The 15,096-nt window shown below is 45.6% G+C and overlaps 6 protein-coding genes across 6 annotated transcripts; 3 read left to right on the plus strand and 3 right to left on the minus strand.

Moving 5' to 3' along the window:
- Positions 1 to 125: 125 nt before the first annotated feature.
- Positions 126 to 1,634, plus strand: ANOM_005180 (uncharacterized protein; the record flags this gene model as incomplete). The annotated part of the gene is made up of 1 exon (XM_015550437.1): positions 126 to 1,634. The coding sequence occupies one exon, from the start codon at positions 126 to 128 to the stop codon at positions 1,632 to 1,634; it is 1,509 nt and encodes a 502-aa protein (XP_015407652.1).
- A 1,740-nt stretch (positions 1,635 to 3,374) lies between these two features.
- ANOM_005181 (phosphotransferase family protein) lies at positions 3,375 to 4,986 on the minus strand (the record flags this gene model as incomplete). Its single annotated transcript, XM_015550438.1, has 2 exons — positions 3,375 to 4,626; positions 4,673 to 4,986. The coding sequence occupies 2 exons, from the start codon at positions 4,984 to 4,986 to the stop codon at positions 3,375 to 3,377; spliced, it is 1,566 nt and encodes a 521-aa protein (XP_015407651.1).
- A 372-nt stretch (positions 4,987 to 5,358) lies between these two features.
- Positions 5,359 to 7,120, plus strand: ANOM_005182 (aminoglycoside phosphotransferase family protein; the record flags this gene model as incomplete). The annotated part of the gene is made up of 5 exons (XM_015550439.1): positions 5,359 to 5,655; positions 5,707 to 5,918; positions 5,970 to 6,148; positions 6,292 to 6,790; positions 6,844 to 7,120. 5 exons carry the CDS (start codon positions 5,359 to 5,361, stop codon positions 7,118 to 7,120), a joined length of 1,464 nt encoding a protein of 487 aa, XP_015407646.1.
- Positions 7,121 to 7,644: 524 nt separating this feature from the next.
- Positions 7,645 to 10,727, minus strand: ANOM_005183 (uncharacterized protein; the record flags this gene model as incomplete). Its single annotated transcript, XM_015550440.1, has 14 exons — positions 10,399 to 10,727; positions 10,259 to 10,349; positions 10,102 to 10,205; positions 10,000 to 10,048; positions 9,907 to 9,958; positions 9,806 to 9,858; positions 9,693 to 9,759; positions 9,387 to 9,646; positions 9,243 to 9,333; positions 9,073 to 9,195; positions 8,962 to 9,020; positions 8,847 to 8,915; positions 8,409 to 8,494; positions 7,645 to 8,326 (listed from the first exon to the last, which is right to left on the minus strand). The coding sequence occupies exons 1-14, from the start codon at positions 10,692 to 10,694 to the stop codon at positions 7,645 to 7,647; spliced, it is 2,082 nt and encodes a 693-aa protein (XP_015407645.1). The 5' UTR covers positions 10,695 to 10,727.
- Positions 10,728 to 12,389: 1,662 nt separating this feature from the next.
- Positions 12,390 to 13,094, plus strand: ANOM_005184 (uncharacterized protein; the record flags this gene model as incomplete). Its single annotated transcript, XM_015550441.1, has 1 exon — positions 12,390 to 13,094. One exon carries the CDS (start codon positions 12,390 to 12,392, stop codon positions 13,092 to 13,094), a length of 705 nt encoding a protein of 234 aa, XP_015407643.1.
- A 65-nt stretch (positions 13,095 to 13,159) lies between these two features.
- Positions 13,160 to 14,266, minus strand: ANOM_005185 (uncharacterized protein; the record flags this gene model as incomplete). Its single annotated transcript, XM_015550442.1, has 1 exon — positions 13,160 to 14,266. The coding sequence occupies one exon, from the start codon at positions 14,264 to 14,266 to the stop codon at positions 13,160 to 13,162; it is 1,107 nt and encodes a 368-aa protein (XP_015407642.1).
- Positions 14,267 to 15,096: the final 830 nt, after the last annotated feature.

Consider the following 15,096-nt stretch of genomic DNA (forward strand, 5'->3'; position numbering starts at 1 on the left):
GTATCCCTGACCGACCTGGAGGCAATTTGCGAATTTGCAGAAGTGACTCGACCCCCCTAGAGCCCTAATCTCATCCATCCTGTCGGCTATATCTGTTGAATTTATGGCCACCCCATTTGGACAAAATGAAGCATTACAAGCCAACATTCCGGTGCGAGATTGAGGGTGTCGCAGAGACGCAAAACCTGCCCATCGAACAAGATGCGAAGGAGGCGAAAGACGGCATCACGACAACAGCCGACGAGGTCACTGGATACAAAGTCAAGGCAAGTCCTCGGCTGCTGGATCGGTGGCTGGACAAAGTTGTCCGCATTTCTGGGTCTGCACCAGTCTTCTGCTTTATCGTTGGCGCCCTTCTCGTTTGGGCTTTCCTGGGTATTCGTTTTGGAAAATCAGCTAAATGGACTGCCGTCATTTCAGATGTGCAGGCGATCCTGTGCTACGTGTTCGACTCTTTCCTCATGCGCCAACTGCTCCGCGAATACTCCGAGCAGCAGGAGGCCATGGCCCAGATGAAGTCGAGACGGAACAGCCATGAGCGAATGCTGACGAAGCTCAAGAACAAGCTGGGGCCGGAGGGAGTCTGTCATGTATCACAAATCAGCAGCAATCGCACCTTGGATGCGCTGGATCAAGGGACGCGGACACAAGGCTGGTTTGCGCGGATGATCATCTTCTCCGCGTGGGCGTTCGGACATATCATCACCGTGGGCATGTATTGGGTCTGCATCTTCATCTGGCTGGGCTTCGGACACTACTGTGGCTGGACGGACCAGTGGCAGCTGTACATCAATTCAGCAACATCAGCCCTGATGGTCCTGGTCTTCGCTTTTCTGGATTGCCTACGCGAGTGCTATGCCGACTATGTCAACAATTGCCTGGACGCCATCTTCCGCCTCGATGCCACGCTCGAGAAGGAGCTCCGCTGCATCACCGACGACAATCTGCCGAACGAACCCGAGGTAATCCAGCCGCCGCGTGAGAACCCACTGCAAGTAGCCGTATTCTACTACGCCGACATCATCGGGACCCTGGTCGGGATTATCATCCTGGTGGCCGTCATCGTCGCATGGGCCGCCGTCGGACCGGTCTTCCACTTCAACGACAACTGGTGGCTCCTGATCGGTACATATGCGGGACTGGTCGGGCTATTTGACAGTTTCATTCTGCGGAATGTCCAAGGCAAGGTGAAGGAGTACACGGTCGGACAAGTCCAGAGCCTGGAGAAAAGAGACATGACGCTCTTCGCCAAGACACAGATGGCCATTCCGCCCAAAGACGATCTTGATACATCGTCTGTCACCCACCGGATCTCGATCGCGATGGGGAATGTCTGCTCGCATCTGCTGATGGTGGTTGCCGGCTTCTTGCTGACTATTGGGTGTGTGATCGGCTCGAGTGCGATGCGGTGGAGTACGACGGGGCAGTTGATTTCGAATATCCCGCCCAGTATCATCGAGACCTTCTTCATGCTTATCTTAATCACTGGCCAGAATGATGCAGATGCCGGCGCGAGGGTGGATATGACGAATATCTATCACCGTCGACAGAGACTCTTGTGGTTTGTGAAGGATGCTCGGGAATACTTGGGGACTCGAGAGTCGGCAGATCTCGCTAGGAAGGGAGAAAATTAGTTCTTGGAGGGGTCGTGATTAAACTTGGCTACAGAATTGGTTCGCTTCAACATGCGTTGCAGTTGGCTTGTTTTTTGGTTTTCCTTCGCTCAACCGATAGGACCCGTATAAAAGCTATTATTTGGTTTTCTGTATTTTGCCATTTGTCTTTCTTATGTTTTTACCACTGTTGTCGTTCAACTATTTGACTAAATCACATGAATTAAACGCAGTACATAGTATATTTGAAAGCATCTCATAGGCCCCAGTAAACCTAGATCAATCACACCCAGCATTATCATGTGCCCCCCCTCCACTTCCCCTAAAATGTGACACTAAAAGTGGTAGCATAAAAAAAACATACTTAGGTAGCAGACCAAGGTGCAGCGTACCACAGCTGCTACCAATACCAAAAACAACCCTCCCGAAATTCATTCAAAACAAAGAACCCATCAAACCAGAAACAACCCAACTAAACCCAACAAAATCCCTCACCTTATTACATACTACCCTGTACTCTGACATACTACGAAGTAAACCTGTCCTAGTCCAAACTAACCCACCAACGCCGCTAATCCAGACCCTGCAAGCCATAGGGCTGAGCGACCCACATGTAACCGCGATAACGCAAAAGCTTAAATTCCCGCAAATGCCTCACTCTCAGTGGATGAAAAATAAAGCTCAATAATTTAGCTCGATTCTCGAAAAGCTGTTGCCTACTGCACTGCCTCCTTTTTGCATCTGTGATACCGCATCTACCTGCTTGTTTGGATTAGCTTGTTTTCTTTTTGATCTTTTGCCGAGGAGGAAGGGAATAATAATGATAAGCATAATAATATTATTATTAAAAAGGGTGACTCATGGTGTGGGTGACGGTGAGGTGTTTTTTTACGGGCGAATGGGATGGTGTTTTGGGTTTTTCTTTTTGCTTTCTGTGTTGGTCTGTGCTTTGGATTATTGATTCTTGTTTTTTTAGATGGTTGGGGCGTTTGCATGATAGTGAAGTTAATTAGGTGTTTCGATTATGTTATATCTAGAGGGTTTTTATGGTTTAAGTATTAGAGTGTGTCTGTTTTTTATATCTGACAGGATAGCTGTCTAGACGGAAGAGAAAGAGACGAGCTCAGAAGAAATGGGACTTCTCGGCCGACGGAAGAGTACTCGTTACACTAGAATTAGTATGGCAGTATAACATGCGGTAGTGTGACTGAGCCTTCTGGATAGTGGGCTGGTCATAGTACTCTGTGCTATAGTATACCAGTGGCAACAGAGCAACAGCAACCCTGACACCCCGAGACCACAAAGTATTCTACAATAAGGACAATGGCGAGTGATCGAGTAGCGGGTGGGTCAACCGAAGACCACTCAACGTGGAAAAGCAGACTCAATAATGAGATAAAGGAATGCCAAGTGAAAGCACGCAGTCATCCACCCGAGGCGACGGTAACAGCCGGGAGTACTTCAGTCTTGGTAATAATGTCACTGGATCGCGTTTGAGTCTGCCCGAGAGACTTCTGTATAGCAGCTCTTTGGCCGAGGAGTTTGGCATTTAATCTTACGGTCCTCGGAATGCGTGTATCATAACATAGCTGGTGGACATTATTTAACCGGCATATAGACTATCTTGTCTGAAATACCTCATGAGAAGTCATCCGATTCAAAAAGCGGCGGCCAGAGACACACCTGGCTGGTAATGCACTGGTTATTCAAAATAATGATGACGCCCAAGAACTATGGCACGCTCCAGTCGAGCACATTCACTTAAAATCCTGATTCTTTGGTGGACATATCAAACATATCTTCCCAGTCCTGTATAAATCGTTGGATCCACTTCCACAGGTTTGGAGAAGCGACAAACATATCTCTCCGAAGCTTTGGCGGGTTGTTGGCAGTATATTTTGTTTTCCATTCGGACACGAGCGTAAGCTTCTTAGCTATTGTATTCATGAAGACCTTGTTTTGAAAATATTCTTTTTCGTCCTTTTCAATTTTCGAGAGCGGCTGATCCTCTTCTCGGACTTCATTATACAGCTGGATATAGCGAGGGGAGCGCCGCTGTTGTAAGAAGTATTGCCCTATATCCACCTCAGGACCACGAGCAATGTGCCATATAGTAGTAAAAAGGTTATAGTCACCTATAGAGTCAAGGCTCAAGAGCCGACTCAGTCTCCAAGAGACTTGGGCCCGCTCAAGTGATTCGCGATATTTGTGGACTAAACTCTTTTCGATCGACCCCGGTATAGCAGCAATAAAACCGTCTATGAAGGGTACAACTAACTCTGGACTAATTTCGTCGCGGTATTGCGGCAACCCTGGCGCGGCGAGCAGTATAGATTCAGGTATAGACGAAGCAAACGCCCAGTCGATGATACACGTAATGTTATAATCTTCATCGACATATATATTACTGACGCTCAAATCAGCGTGGTATAACGGGAACGTCTTCGGGCTGACGGCTGGAAGTTCAATTTTGGGTACAATGTCGCGGAGAGCGTCGCCTGCAATGATATAATCAAGTCGGTTTTCTGACGAATCGGCTTTGCGCCCAACAGTCACAAAGTCGCTCCATAGGTCCACGGCACTCCGGTATTGCATGATGGATTGATAGTCTTCCGGCGAGGGGACAGGCGCCACAAAACAATGATGCGATAACTGTAGAATCTCGGCATGCTCCGAGAAAGCGGAGACAAGGCTGTTATAGAAATCTGTCTCAGAAGTAAAAGGCCCACGCTGAGTCTCCAACTGATATCGTCCATGTAATATGTGGCCGCGTGAGAGGCATTCCTTGATTTCAAAGGACACATCGTCTTCAAAGAGTGAGCCAATTGTATTAAACCGTAATTGAGAAAGCTTCCAAGTAATAGCGCCTAACTGGGTAAGAACTCGAGCTTTGTTGAGGGTGTCTAGGTCGGGTTGAGGAGAACCAGCTGGCCTCCAAAATTTTGACAATGGCCGCCCTGGCGCTTCACTCATAATAATAAATGGTATCCCGATATCATTCTCGGATGATGCACTACGGGAGGTTAGGGCTAGAAGAATGGTCTGCGGGAGTCTATTACCAATAATCGTATACTTCTGGGACCGGCACGTCGCTGTGAGCTCTGAGGTATCGGAGTGTAGCAGCTTCACTAGCCAGTAGCTTCATGCCCATTTCCATTGACATGAATGGTCTGGGGTGTGGGGATCTGAAGACCCATCGTATCCCATCTTCAAATGAAATGAAGATAGCCCAGTTGAAACTTCCCGAGCAAGGTCGTTGATCGGGCCTACAGACACATGAAACACCCTGCCGTAGTGTGCTCGCTTTATAACACAAAGCTTGAAGGTCAAAGTCGGCGTAAGTAAATATGTTTGGCTTCGAATCTGAGGACATTTCGATTGTAAGAAACTCGAGGATGGAGAAAACTAGGCAGACAGTTATGGTTTGTGATGAACCACTACTTTAAGGCCGTCAAAGCCTTTGTGGGTATCACGGGATTGTGATTTAATGTGTATGCAAGGGAGATTCTGTGGGGTTGCCAGTGTGAACAACTGCAAGGCGGCGACATTCTCGCGCAACACGCATCAGGCTATCAAGACAAACATGAGGTTGTCAGCCAGGCGGACAGCAGCTAAGTTTTGCATAAATCCCCCAGAAAGTTATCATCCCCATACACTACGCTATGCTTCGAAATTACCACTCAGCCCCTTTCCCCGTCCCTGTGACGTGTCTCGCCGATATCTGCGTTTCATGAGCTCTGCAGGCATGCCACCTCCTGACACGGATCTCTTCCGATACACCAGTGGCCGTTGGCTATGGGACGAGGAGCACCAACTTCGGGACCGATTTTCGCCTTTCAATGTGCCTGAATTGCAGCAAATTGCGGCGCAAAGTGTTGGAGCGGACACATGCACTGCGATGACAAAAATGGCTGAAGGATCATTCAACAAAACCTTCCGGCTTGAGATGGATAATGGATCATCTGTGATCGCAAGAATACCCCATCCTATTGCCGGGCCAAGGTACTACACCACGGCATCTGAAGTTGCAACAATGGAATTTGTAAGAATTGAACATGTTGTGTCGGTATGGTATTTCTAACAGGCAATCCAGGCCCGTACAATCCTCGGAATACCAACACCTCAAGTATATGCTTGGAATGCAGATGTGAACAACGCTGTCAGCTCTGAGTATATAATAATGGAGGAAGCCCCCGGTACAAAGCTGGAAGACATATGGCATGTTCTTTCTCTCGAAGAGAAGATAGAGATCATGAAGGATCTCGTTAAACTAGAGAATAAAATGCTTCAAGCGCCACTGAATAGGTATTGATTCAGGTACAACGTTGATCTGTTATATTGCTACTAATGACTTAGTTATGGGAGTTTGTACTATGCAAGTGCTAACATCAAAGATGCTGTGCCAGTCGACATATGTGCAGATGTATCTTCTGAGCTCAAGGACAAAGTCCAACGTCGTTTTGTCATAGGCCCAGTCGCAGAAAGAAACTATTGGTTGAAAGAACGTGCAGAGATGGCTTTTGATCGTGGACCATGTTTGTTCTCGACCTATCTCCTTGTTGTCTTAACTGACCCATCGAAGGGAAACAGCCACAGGACTATGTGCTCTCTCTAGCTCATTGAGAAGAGGCATGGATCCAGAAACACACAACTCCGCGATCTGAAGATGGCCGGCTAGTGACTTCAGCAACGCAGAACTCTCCAAGCAGTCATATCTCTTTACTACACAAGTATCTCAAAGTTGCTACTTATCTCCTCCCAAACGACCCGGCGGTAGTTGCACCATATATCTGGCATACAGATCTATATTCTGGAAACATCTTTGTCCAAAATGGCAAAATCTCCAGCGTTATAGATTGGCAAGGTCTGTGGGCAGCGCCCTTGATACTTCAAGCACGCCATGCAAGGCTAGTGAATTATAATGGGGAAATCATTTTGAAAGCCCCTGCAAACTTCAATGATCTTGATCCAGCGGAAAAGACTCGGATCAGAGGTCTTATGCGTAGCTCGATACTGCTCTACCTCTATGAAAAGCAAATTGCTAAAGAAATTCCCCTCTTTAATAAAGTCCTCCGATTTGACCACGGCCGGATACGGTGCGATCCAGTCTTGTTCGTGGGCGACACATGGGATGATGAACTTATACCCTTGCGAGAATCTCTGATAAGGTTTGAGAGGTAAGTATTTCTCAGAGTTCACCTTTTATAGTGTGTCACTAATAATGCTTCAGAAGCTGGGATGAAATGGGATTCGACTTTCCAGGTCCTATTCATTTTACAGAGTACGATCTCCGTATTCATGCAGAGGAAAGCGACGGATGGAATGATGTGCAGGAGTTCTGGGACTCTGTTGCGGATATAGTATCGAGAGATGGTTGGACACCGCATCGTCTATATGATGATGCCATTTCTCTGTTCACAGAGCTACGAGATATTGGGCTGAAAGCTATGGTAGGCAAGGAGAGAGACACATTTGAAAAGCAGACACAGTGGGCCAAGAAGCATTAATTCGACCGCTTTCTTCCTAACTTGCTACGAGTTTTCAGAGCTCTTGGTCGGAACTCTATCACTCACGTACATCTGTCAATCTACAATCTAGACGGGATTTCAAGTTGCAAGCTCGAAAGTACACTGGTAAGACTTTCCCCATAAAATTTTCCGGGGTTGAGACATTTGGAGCCTTGATTATTTATTAATAGGCCGGTTCTTGGTCTTCAGTTCAATTTGCTCATAAATGGTATGTGAAAATAGTTTTGCATGCAGAGTATCAACGTAACTAATTAAACCGACAGTTGCAGAAATTTTCAAATAGGAAAGAGACAACTTCTGTAGGTAGAAGTCCATCAACAGCACTATAAGGTACCAGAAGTACCTATAGACCTAGTTGAATGGTTCTTCAGAGCGTAGGGATAGACAAGAGTATCTGAGACTACCAGTGATTATGTCATTCTGACAGTTTTCCATCTCTCCATCACCATCTAGCTTCGATTCCCATCGCTTCGTTTCAAAATTCCACGTAGGTTCTGATGGGATTAGATCTCTGAATCATCATCATCATCATCATCATCATCGGACATGAGGGCTCGCAGAATCGTACGACCCTCCTCACGATCCTCATCCTCATAGATGCTCAGCCCGTGGTCTCGTAGAAACTTGAATTCAGATCCATGGTGTTTCTTTAGCCATGCCTTCTCGTTCTGAGTGAGAGGCTCAGAGACCTTGGTCTGAGCCTGACGAGAGGCCTGTAAGGCTGCAAACCTCCGCCGCTCACTATCGGGCCAGAAGGCGTGAATCATGTAGTCATCGGATGGCCTAAAAGGTGAAGGTCCAACCTTGGGACCGACCAGGGGTCCGCTAAGCCGGACTTCCCAAAACATGACGTTTCCAGTGATAGACTTGAAGTAGGCAACGGTTCGCCCGTCAGAGTGGCTGGTAATAGAGTCAGAGGTATGCTTATTGGAGGACCGAATTTGGACACCGTAGTCTTTCAGAATGGGTTTTCCAATGATATTACAGGTCAGACGAGGGGCATGTAGCACATTCTTCAAGCGGACGACACCGTGCGAACTCGGACCGGTTTTCTTTGGCGAGGTCTTGGTGGGTAGGTCGACGGTTCCAATCCCAACGACTTCGATCGAGTCTCCAAGCATACCTGTGACAAAGGACTGGAAGGGTGTGTAGTCGTCACCGAACCAAGAGCGATCTCGAGCGGCACTAGCTCAGTCAGGAGGATAAACTTGGGCTACCAGCCAGAAAGTCAGATGACTTTCAGCTGTGCGGTTGGGAGAGTACTCACTGAACGTCAGAGTTGTTAGACCAAACCCAGGCGGGAGAAGGGAGAGAGGCCTCGTTGTTCTGAGATGGTGCTGCCATGGTGAGACGCTGATTTCTAGAGAGCCTAGACGGCCAATATGGTCAGCATGGAGGAATCAAGCCAATGTCGAATGGATGGTATGATAATGGATCTATCTACGTGACGCGCATGACTGTGAATACATAGTAAGCGCGTGAGGCATGTGACCAGATAGCCAAAAACGGCAGACGGAGTATATTCACTCCTATATTGTATTTAGTATCTAGATTAAGCAATACTATTGACGATACTGAACGACCTGGCTGATGTAGCTAAGATGCATGAGATCATTGCTTATTCTCTTCGCCTCAATAATCCCCAGCTGAGAACAATAAAAATGATTGTTCCTGATAATAGTCCAATTGAAGTACCGTAACTGACATGGTAGGAAGGGCCGAACTTGGACTGATATACTTGAGGGCCAACGATACCCATCAATTGGGCACATGCCTATAACATGTTAGTAGGCATCAATATGAGCATAGCAATAACATACGTTTGTGATTCCGATAGCAAGGGCTGATGATGTAGTCCCTTTGACTGCTCGAATTCGCTCTGAAAAGGCTATATTAGATATGAACCAGTATACTAAAGCGGATGAACGTACCAGGCCAGATCACAGGGTAAACACACGATGCTGCTGCATTGGAAATCATAATGAATATGTATTTCACAATGGTGTTATCAGTTGTGAGCAAAATGATGTAACTAATGATTGATACAAGTTCCACTATCCCCACGTTAGAGCATTGTATATCTGAAGAGTGATATACTTACAGGCAATGGCTACAATCCAGCAGTTCAACTTATCTAGACGAATGAAATAGCCTAGTATAACAAGCGTGAGGAATGCTAGGCTGGAGGGCGGCTATTTAATCATTTATTAACTTTGCCCAAATTCAATGCCAATGATAAACTCACCATCGACATCAACTGCGCAATACCCGTGTTGGTCATTCCCAACTCGTAGATGACGGTAGGAAGGACGAAAGAGATTCCCCAGCCTCCGATGCCATGAGTGATCCACAGCAGTGAAAACGTAATCATTGTCGGATCACGCAGTAAAATCTTGACTTCTTCCCATTGGAAGGTCTTCGCTTTCATTTTCGGTGCATCGCTGGAAAGACCTTCGAGTACAGTTTGTTTCTCTGATTCGGACAAGAAATTAGAGTTCTCGGGGTCTTTTTCATTAGCCTTTAACATTCAATCCAGGAAGAGATATCGTACAATTCGGGAGGAAGAAGTATGTATATACTCCACAAAGAATAGGCGGGATGCCTTCGAGGATGAATACCTGTTCGAGTCAGGTCGCTGTTTTCTTTTGACAATTCCGGTCATACCCAGCGCCATCCCGAAAGCCCACCCGCTTTGTTCATGAAAGATATAGCATATGCTATTGGAGTATAAGTCAACAGCCTATGATAGAATAAGGCATTCATACCTAGTAAGCCACTAACGGTTCCTGAGAAAACGCCAGACGCGTAGAAAAATGCCTATTTCTTAGCTATAGTTAAATACAACAGGGAGCACTTACGAGTCGAAGCGGCATTCGATCTGTGTTATACCAGAAGCTCAGGTGATATCTATATCCGAATTAGAGACTAAATAATATCATAATCTTTAATTAGCAACATACAATACTCCGGGGTAGAAGCCAGCCTCAGCCAAGCCCAGAAAGAAACGAGTAGCAAGGATGCCAGCATAGTTTCTAGTAGCTCCTTGGCACATAGAAATGATTCCCTTGATTCATTAGTTTGATAGAGGCCTATGCGGTTTAGAATAGAAAAACGAACCCAGGTAATCATAATCCTCGACATCCATACCGAAGGCGACCATCTCTTCAAAAGGACGGTAGATGCTGGTTCGAAAAACATATATGGATAGCTTGGTTTATGTTAAGAAAGGAAGTAAAATATCTTTTGAATATACATACTAGAATATGCTCAATGCCCATGCCCACTGCTCACTGGACAAATTGCCCAGTTCCTTCTTAATCCCATTTCCCTCTTCGATGTTGATAATAGCCGCATTTGAAATGTTGGTCACATCGATACGCATAATCAGATAAACGAAGGAGTACCACAGAAGAATGCGAAAGTCAACTTCGCGATGGATCTTCTGTAGGTTTCTGTCTGTCCTTTGATGCGAATTTGTCGTGATTCCCACTTCTTCTTCTGCCGGTGAGAAGCCCGGTTTGTCCAAGTCATTTCGATTCTTTACTGGTGCCATTGTAAATTTTCTGCGCTTCTCATCACTTGAAAACTAACAGTTTGCATCATGATATATGAGTGAAGACCTGAGGTCGATATCAAACGATGTGATTGATGGCTTCGATCACGACAGCGGAAAACCCCGCCTTTGAAGATTTTAATCTACAATTAACCTGTCAGTGCAGTTCTGAATCTGATAACTGCTGTTAATTTGATTGCAGGTTGATGGCGTCATCTTGGCATCTTTGGTGTCTTCATTGTATAAACTTCTCAACTGCCGCAATATATTTAAGATTGCCGAAGCGTTTAGAGAAAGACTAAAATACTTCAAAGCTACTATTAGACAAAAGATTACCATCGCCCACGCTCCGTATCATAAAAGATCATATCAATCAAACCTTCCATATCTTAATACGAATAGAATTTAGAGTGAACTAGAAGAACTCGTCGAAATTGGTAAACATATCGTCTGTGTAGTGCATCAGAACATTAAGTCACATGATCGGTTAGGACCCAAAAAGACAAGGCGAATCATACATCAACGAAAGGCTACAGGATATTTCTCTCTATATTTGATCTGGTTATCTGTGTGGGCGTCTTTTGTGCCCAGATTGCAGATAAATAGCGCTCGCCCCGTTGGACTGATCTGGAATATAGGCAATAACCCAACCATGCCACGGTTTTTTGGAGACATTGGGAATAGCTTGGCCTTTGTCTCTACATTCTTAATATATTATATAAACCTGGAGAACCTTTATAGAGATATTGAGCAAGCGACCTTCTCTCCAGGCAGCATGGCCCCAGGGACTAAGAACAACCCTGATCCGCCTCTACAGTCACGCATGTTCTTCTATCACGATGCCACTATATTGCTATATTAGGTAGGGCCTGCAGATGGTAATTTGCAGCTAAAGCTAGTATAGTGTTGAAGGTCTGGGGCAACTCCAAGTGGACAAGTCAAATTTACTGTGGGAATCCAGAAAGCATCATGGTTATTTCCAAGGTTAAGTTTATTAAGGGCAGACTGACGCAGATAGCCCAATGGCTTCCTTAGTAGCCAGAACTGGACAACGGAGCTGGCGATAATGGTTTACTATGTTAAGTCTCACCTTAGTAGTTTTTAACAGCTTAACAAGTACCCAGCCAGCGTTTGAAAGCATTAACCACCAGGGATTGCCGCCGCTAGACATTATATTCAGGATAATAACCTTAGCCTAGTTACTATGCTGTGTAAAAGTTCAATTGCCAAAATAAGACAAAAAAAATTAACAAAACCTGGGATACTACAATAACCAGGACCTCAATAGGCACGAGAATGTATCTAAAGCACGGTAGAGAAAGTCAGAATTTACTTATAGTGTACAAATAACTGGGAGCTACCTGAGCAGCACGGAGTAAAGGGAGATATATAGAATTAATCTACCGATTGTCAGCCATAGGGCATAATGTGGAGAACATCGTAGTCATGGCAGTATAGGGTATCCGATATAGATCAAGTGCAGCATAAAATGAAGCAGGTATTGGATGCGAACTGTACTAAGGTACAAGTCTAATCCTAATGTAGCACTAGTGCGGTAAGAATGGCCGAACATTTCAGTATTAAAACAGGGGGCCTGCAACTTAAAACGCGGATCCCTTGGTATCTACGCGCCATCATCAAAGGAAAAACACAAGTTCAACTCAAGTCCAAATCTCACCTCAATTGATTATCACAATGACCAAAGCGAAGGCCTCAAACCGGGAAGACATCTTCATGAGCATCAAACCCGAACATATGCATAATATCAGTACTGGCGCAAAGAACCATGAGTACCGCCGCTACCTCCTCCCGTCGAGCGTCCGTCGCATCTGGTTCTATACCACCGCTCCCGAATCGCGAATCGCACATGTCGCCCGCGTCTCTCACGGCAAAGTCCCTGGCGAAGTCCCAGAAAATGGTGGGATTGGTAACGAGGACTTCAATGCGGGCAAAAAGGTTTCGAAATACGGCTATGAGATTCTTGATCTGTGGAGATTGAAGGAGCCAATTCGACTGAAAATGGCCCTTTCACAGGGTTATTTGAACGGCGCACCTCAAAAGTATTGTTGGGTTCCACCCAAGCTCCTAGAGCGCTGTCGACTGGATGAACAAGATCATATCATTCCGAAGGTACTGGAAGAGCGCCCTGTTGAAAGCACAAAGAACGATGATCTAGAAGAACCGGAAGCTCGTTCTATTAAAAGGAGAAAAGAAGACGATCTAAAGGCGCCAGAAGTACACCATGTTGAAAGTACAAAGAAAGATGATCTAGCCAAACTGGAAGAGCACCCCATCGAAAAGACAAAAAAAGATCTAAACGAACCAAAGAAAACATCCAGCTCGACTGGCAAGAAACGAAAGATATCAGAATTCTTCACACCATCAAATGCAACGAAATAACAGGACATGCTGTACTGCGGGCCATCATAAGCTGTTATATTCAACAGAAGCCATGAATTCATGCTCTAATGATTCAAGCCGTTCTCCTGGGGGAGTTGCATTCCCCGGGATAACAGCTGCATATCGATATATTCTAAGGAGTAGTTCCTGAACAGCATATATGGTTTCTCAACCCAATCCTGTACTTCCTCAAAGAGCGCCTTCAACCCACATTCCGTTTTCAAAAATATGTCTGTATCTAGCAAGTACCTGCGACCTGCATCGCATAGGTACTTATATGATCCTTGCTTGACATACAGGCTCTTTGAGAGCTTAACACCAGACCAATCGAGGATCAAGGGGGCATAAAAAATTATCGGGGCATTTCCAGGACGTTCTAGGAGCCGCCATGTCAACTGTTCTTGGTAGAACCCGGCGTAGTCGGATCCAGTACACATGATCCAGGATGTTTCCGAATCTTGGCTGCAGACGAGAATCCGAATAAGATTACGCAGTGGCGTGTTGAACTCGAGCCGGTCTAAATCTTGAGACGATGTGAGATCGACATGATGTTCTCCATGGTCCGGACATATGAACGTGATTCGACTATCGTCATGGTATTGATTGTTCAGGCCATGTTTATCTGCTAGCCCGCATCCTTCGCGCGGGCAAGATGCTCGGATAGCTAACTTGCCTGTTTCTGGTGACAAATGCGCACCCAGAGTCTTATGGTGGGCAACGATGTTCCGAAGGATGGCGCCAAAAGCAGGCTTCGAGCGCCAGAAGTTTTGCGTTTCAATATCATATGCTACGCCGGAGAGGTTGGACAATTGGTCGAGCACCTTCATAAATGGCGTCTGATTGGCTCGAAAGTCTCCTGTGTGTCCGAGACTCTTCTGATATCTGACGCCGTTGATCAAAAGGTCCTTTCCAGGAGTAGGGGCGCTATCCACATAAACGAACTTGGCCCTAATGTCACGCTGGAATTTTGTCTTTATGGCCGCGGCGAGGGCAAATCCTGTGGAGAAGGTAACCAGATTACCAATGTGCGGGCTGCTGTTCGGCTGCGATCCAATATGGAGAGTGATCTGAGGTCGAGAACATTGATCATTCAGATATTTGACAAGGTTCTGCTTGAAATAATACGACCCACTACCCAAGGGGTGGTGGACAACGCCATCATGGTCTATCATAGTGTTAAAGCGAGAAGGAAAGGATTAATCGTATAAAAAGTTGGAATTTTTGCAACTGGCTAAAAAACAAACAACGGCGACGAGAGAAAATAAATGTATACACATACTCTGTGGCTGACCCCACCAGAGCTGAATCAAATAAGGTTTGATCGACTGGATCTATTTAAATGACCAGCCACCAAACAATCACTAGGCAAGGCTGTGGGTTCTCTACCAATAAATCGTGAATCAATCAGCCGTCAAGTCTTTCGCCTTTGTGCCATTCTCTGTAGAACTGGTACGGGATATAACTACCTTGATTTCTGTAAGCTTACTAAAACCGTATCACTGGCAATACAGTACATTTATCATGTGATTGTTCTTTTTTTTTTGTATTATACCGTCAACTTCTAGAAACAACTTCAGCCTCGCAAAACTCAAGTTGCATTAGTCGAAATGAAGTATCATATGAGTTCGGCCCACGGAGATTCAGTGGATGTCAGCGGACCTTCAATGGTTTCCAATGATGCAGCATCTTTTGTGGTTCCTATACTGTGCTTAGGGCATTAGAACTATATACTGCGTATTGCCAGACTTGCCAGCCAGACTAGGGCCTGTACTGCATTGTGCCCAGGGCATTGAACGCTCCCCCCCCTGGAAGAGTAATTCAGGTAGTATTGCTTAACCGAAATCTCGGATAGGGCCCGGCTTTCGAAAGCTCGAATCTACGCAGAGATCGTATATCTTGAGGCAAGAGAAAGGAAAGAGGAAATTATAATTGTGAGGATAATCTTTTATGACTTCATAGGGATTGTGTCCGCACATTAAAAAAGAAGACAAATAAGGATTTA

Source organism: Aspergillus nomiae, assembly GCF_001204775.2.
Source record: "Aspergillus nomiae NRRL 13137 chromosome Unknown contig00105, whole genome shotgun sequence".
Taxonomy (NCBI): Eukaryota; Fungi; Ascomycota; class Eurotiomycetes; order Eurotiales; family Aspergillaceae; genus Aspergillus; species Aspergillus nomiae.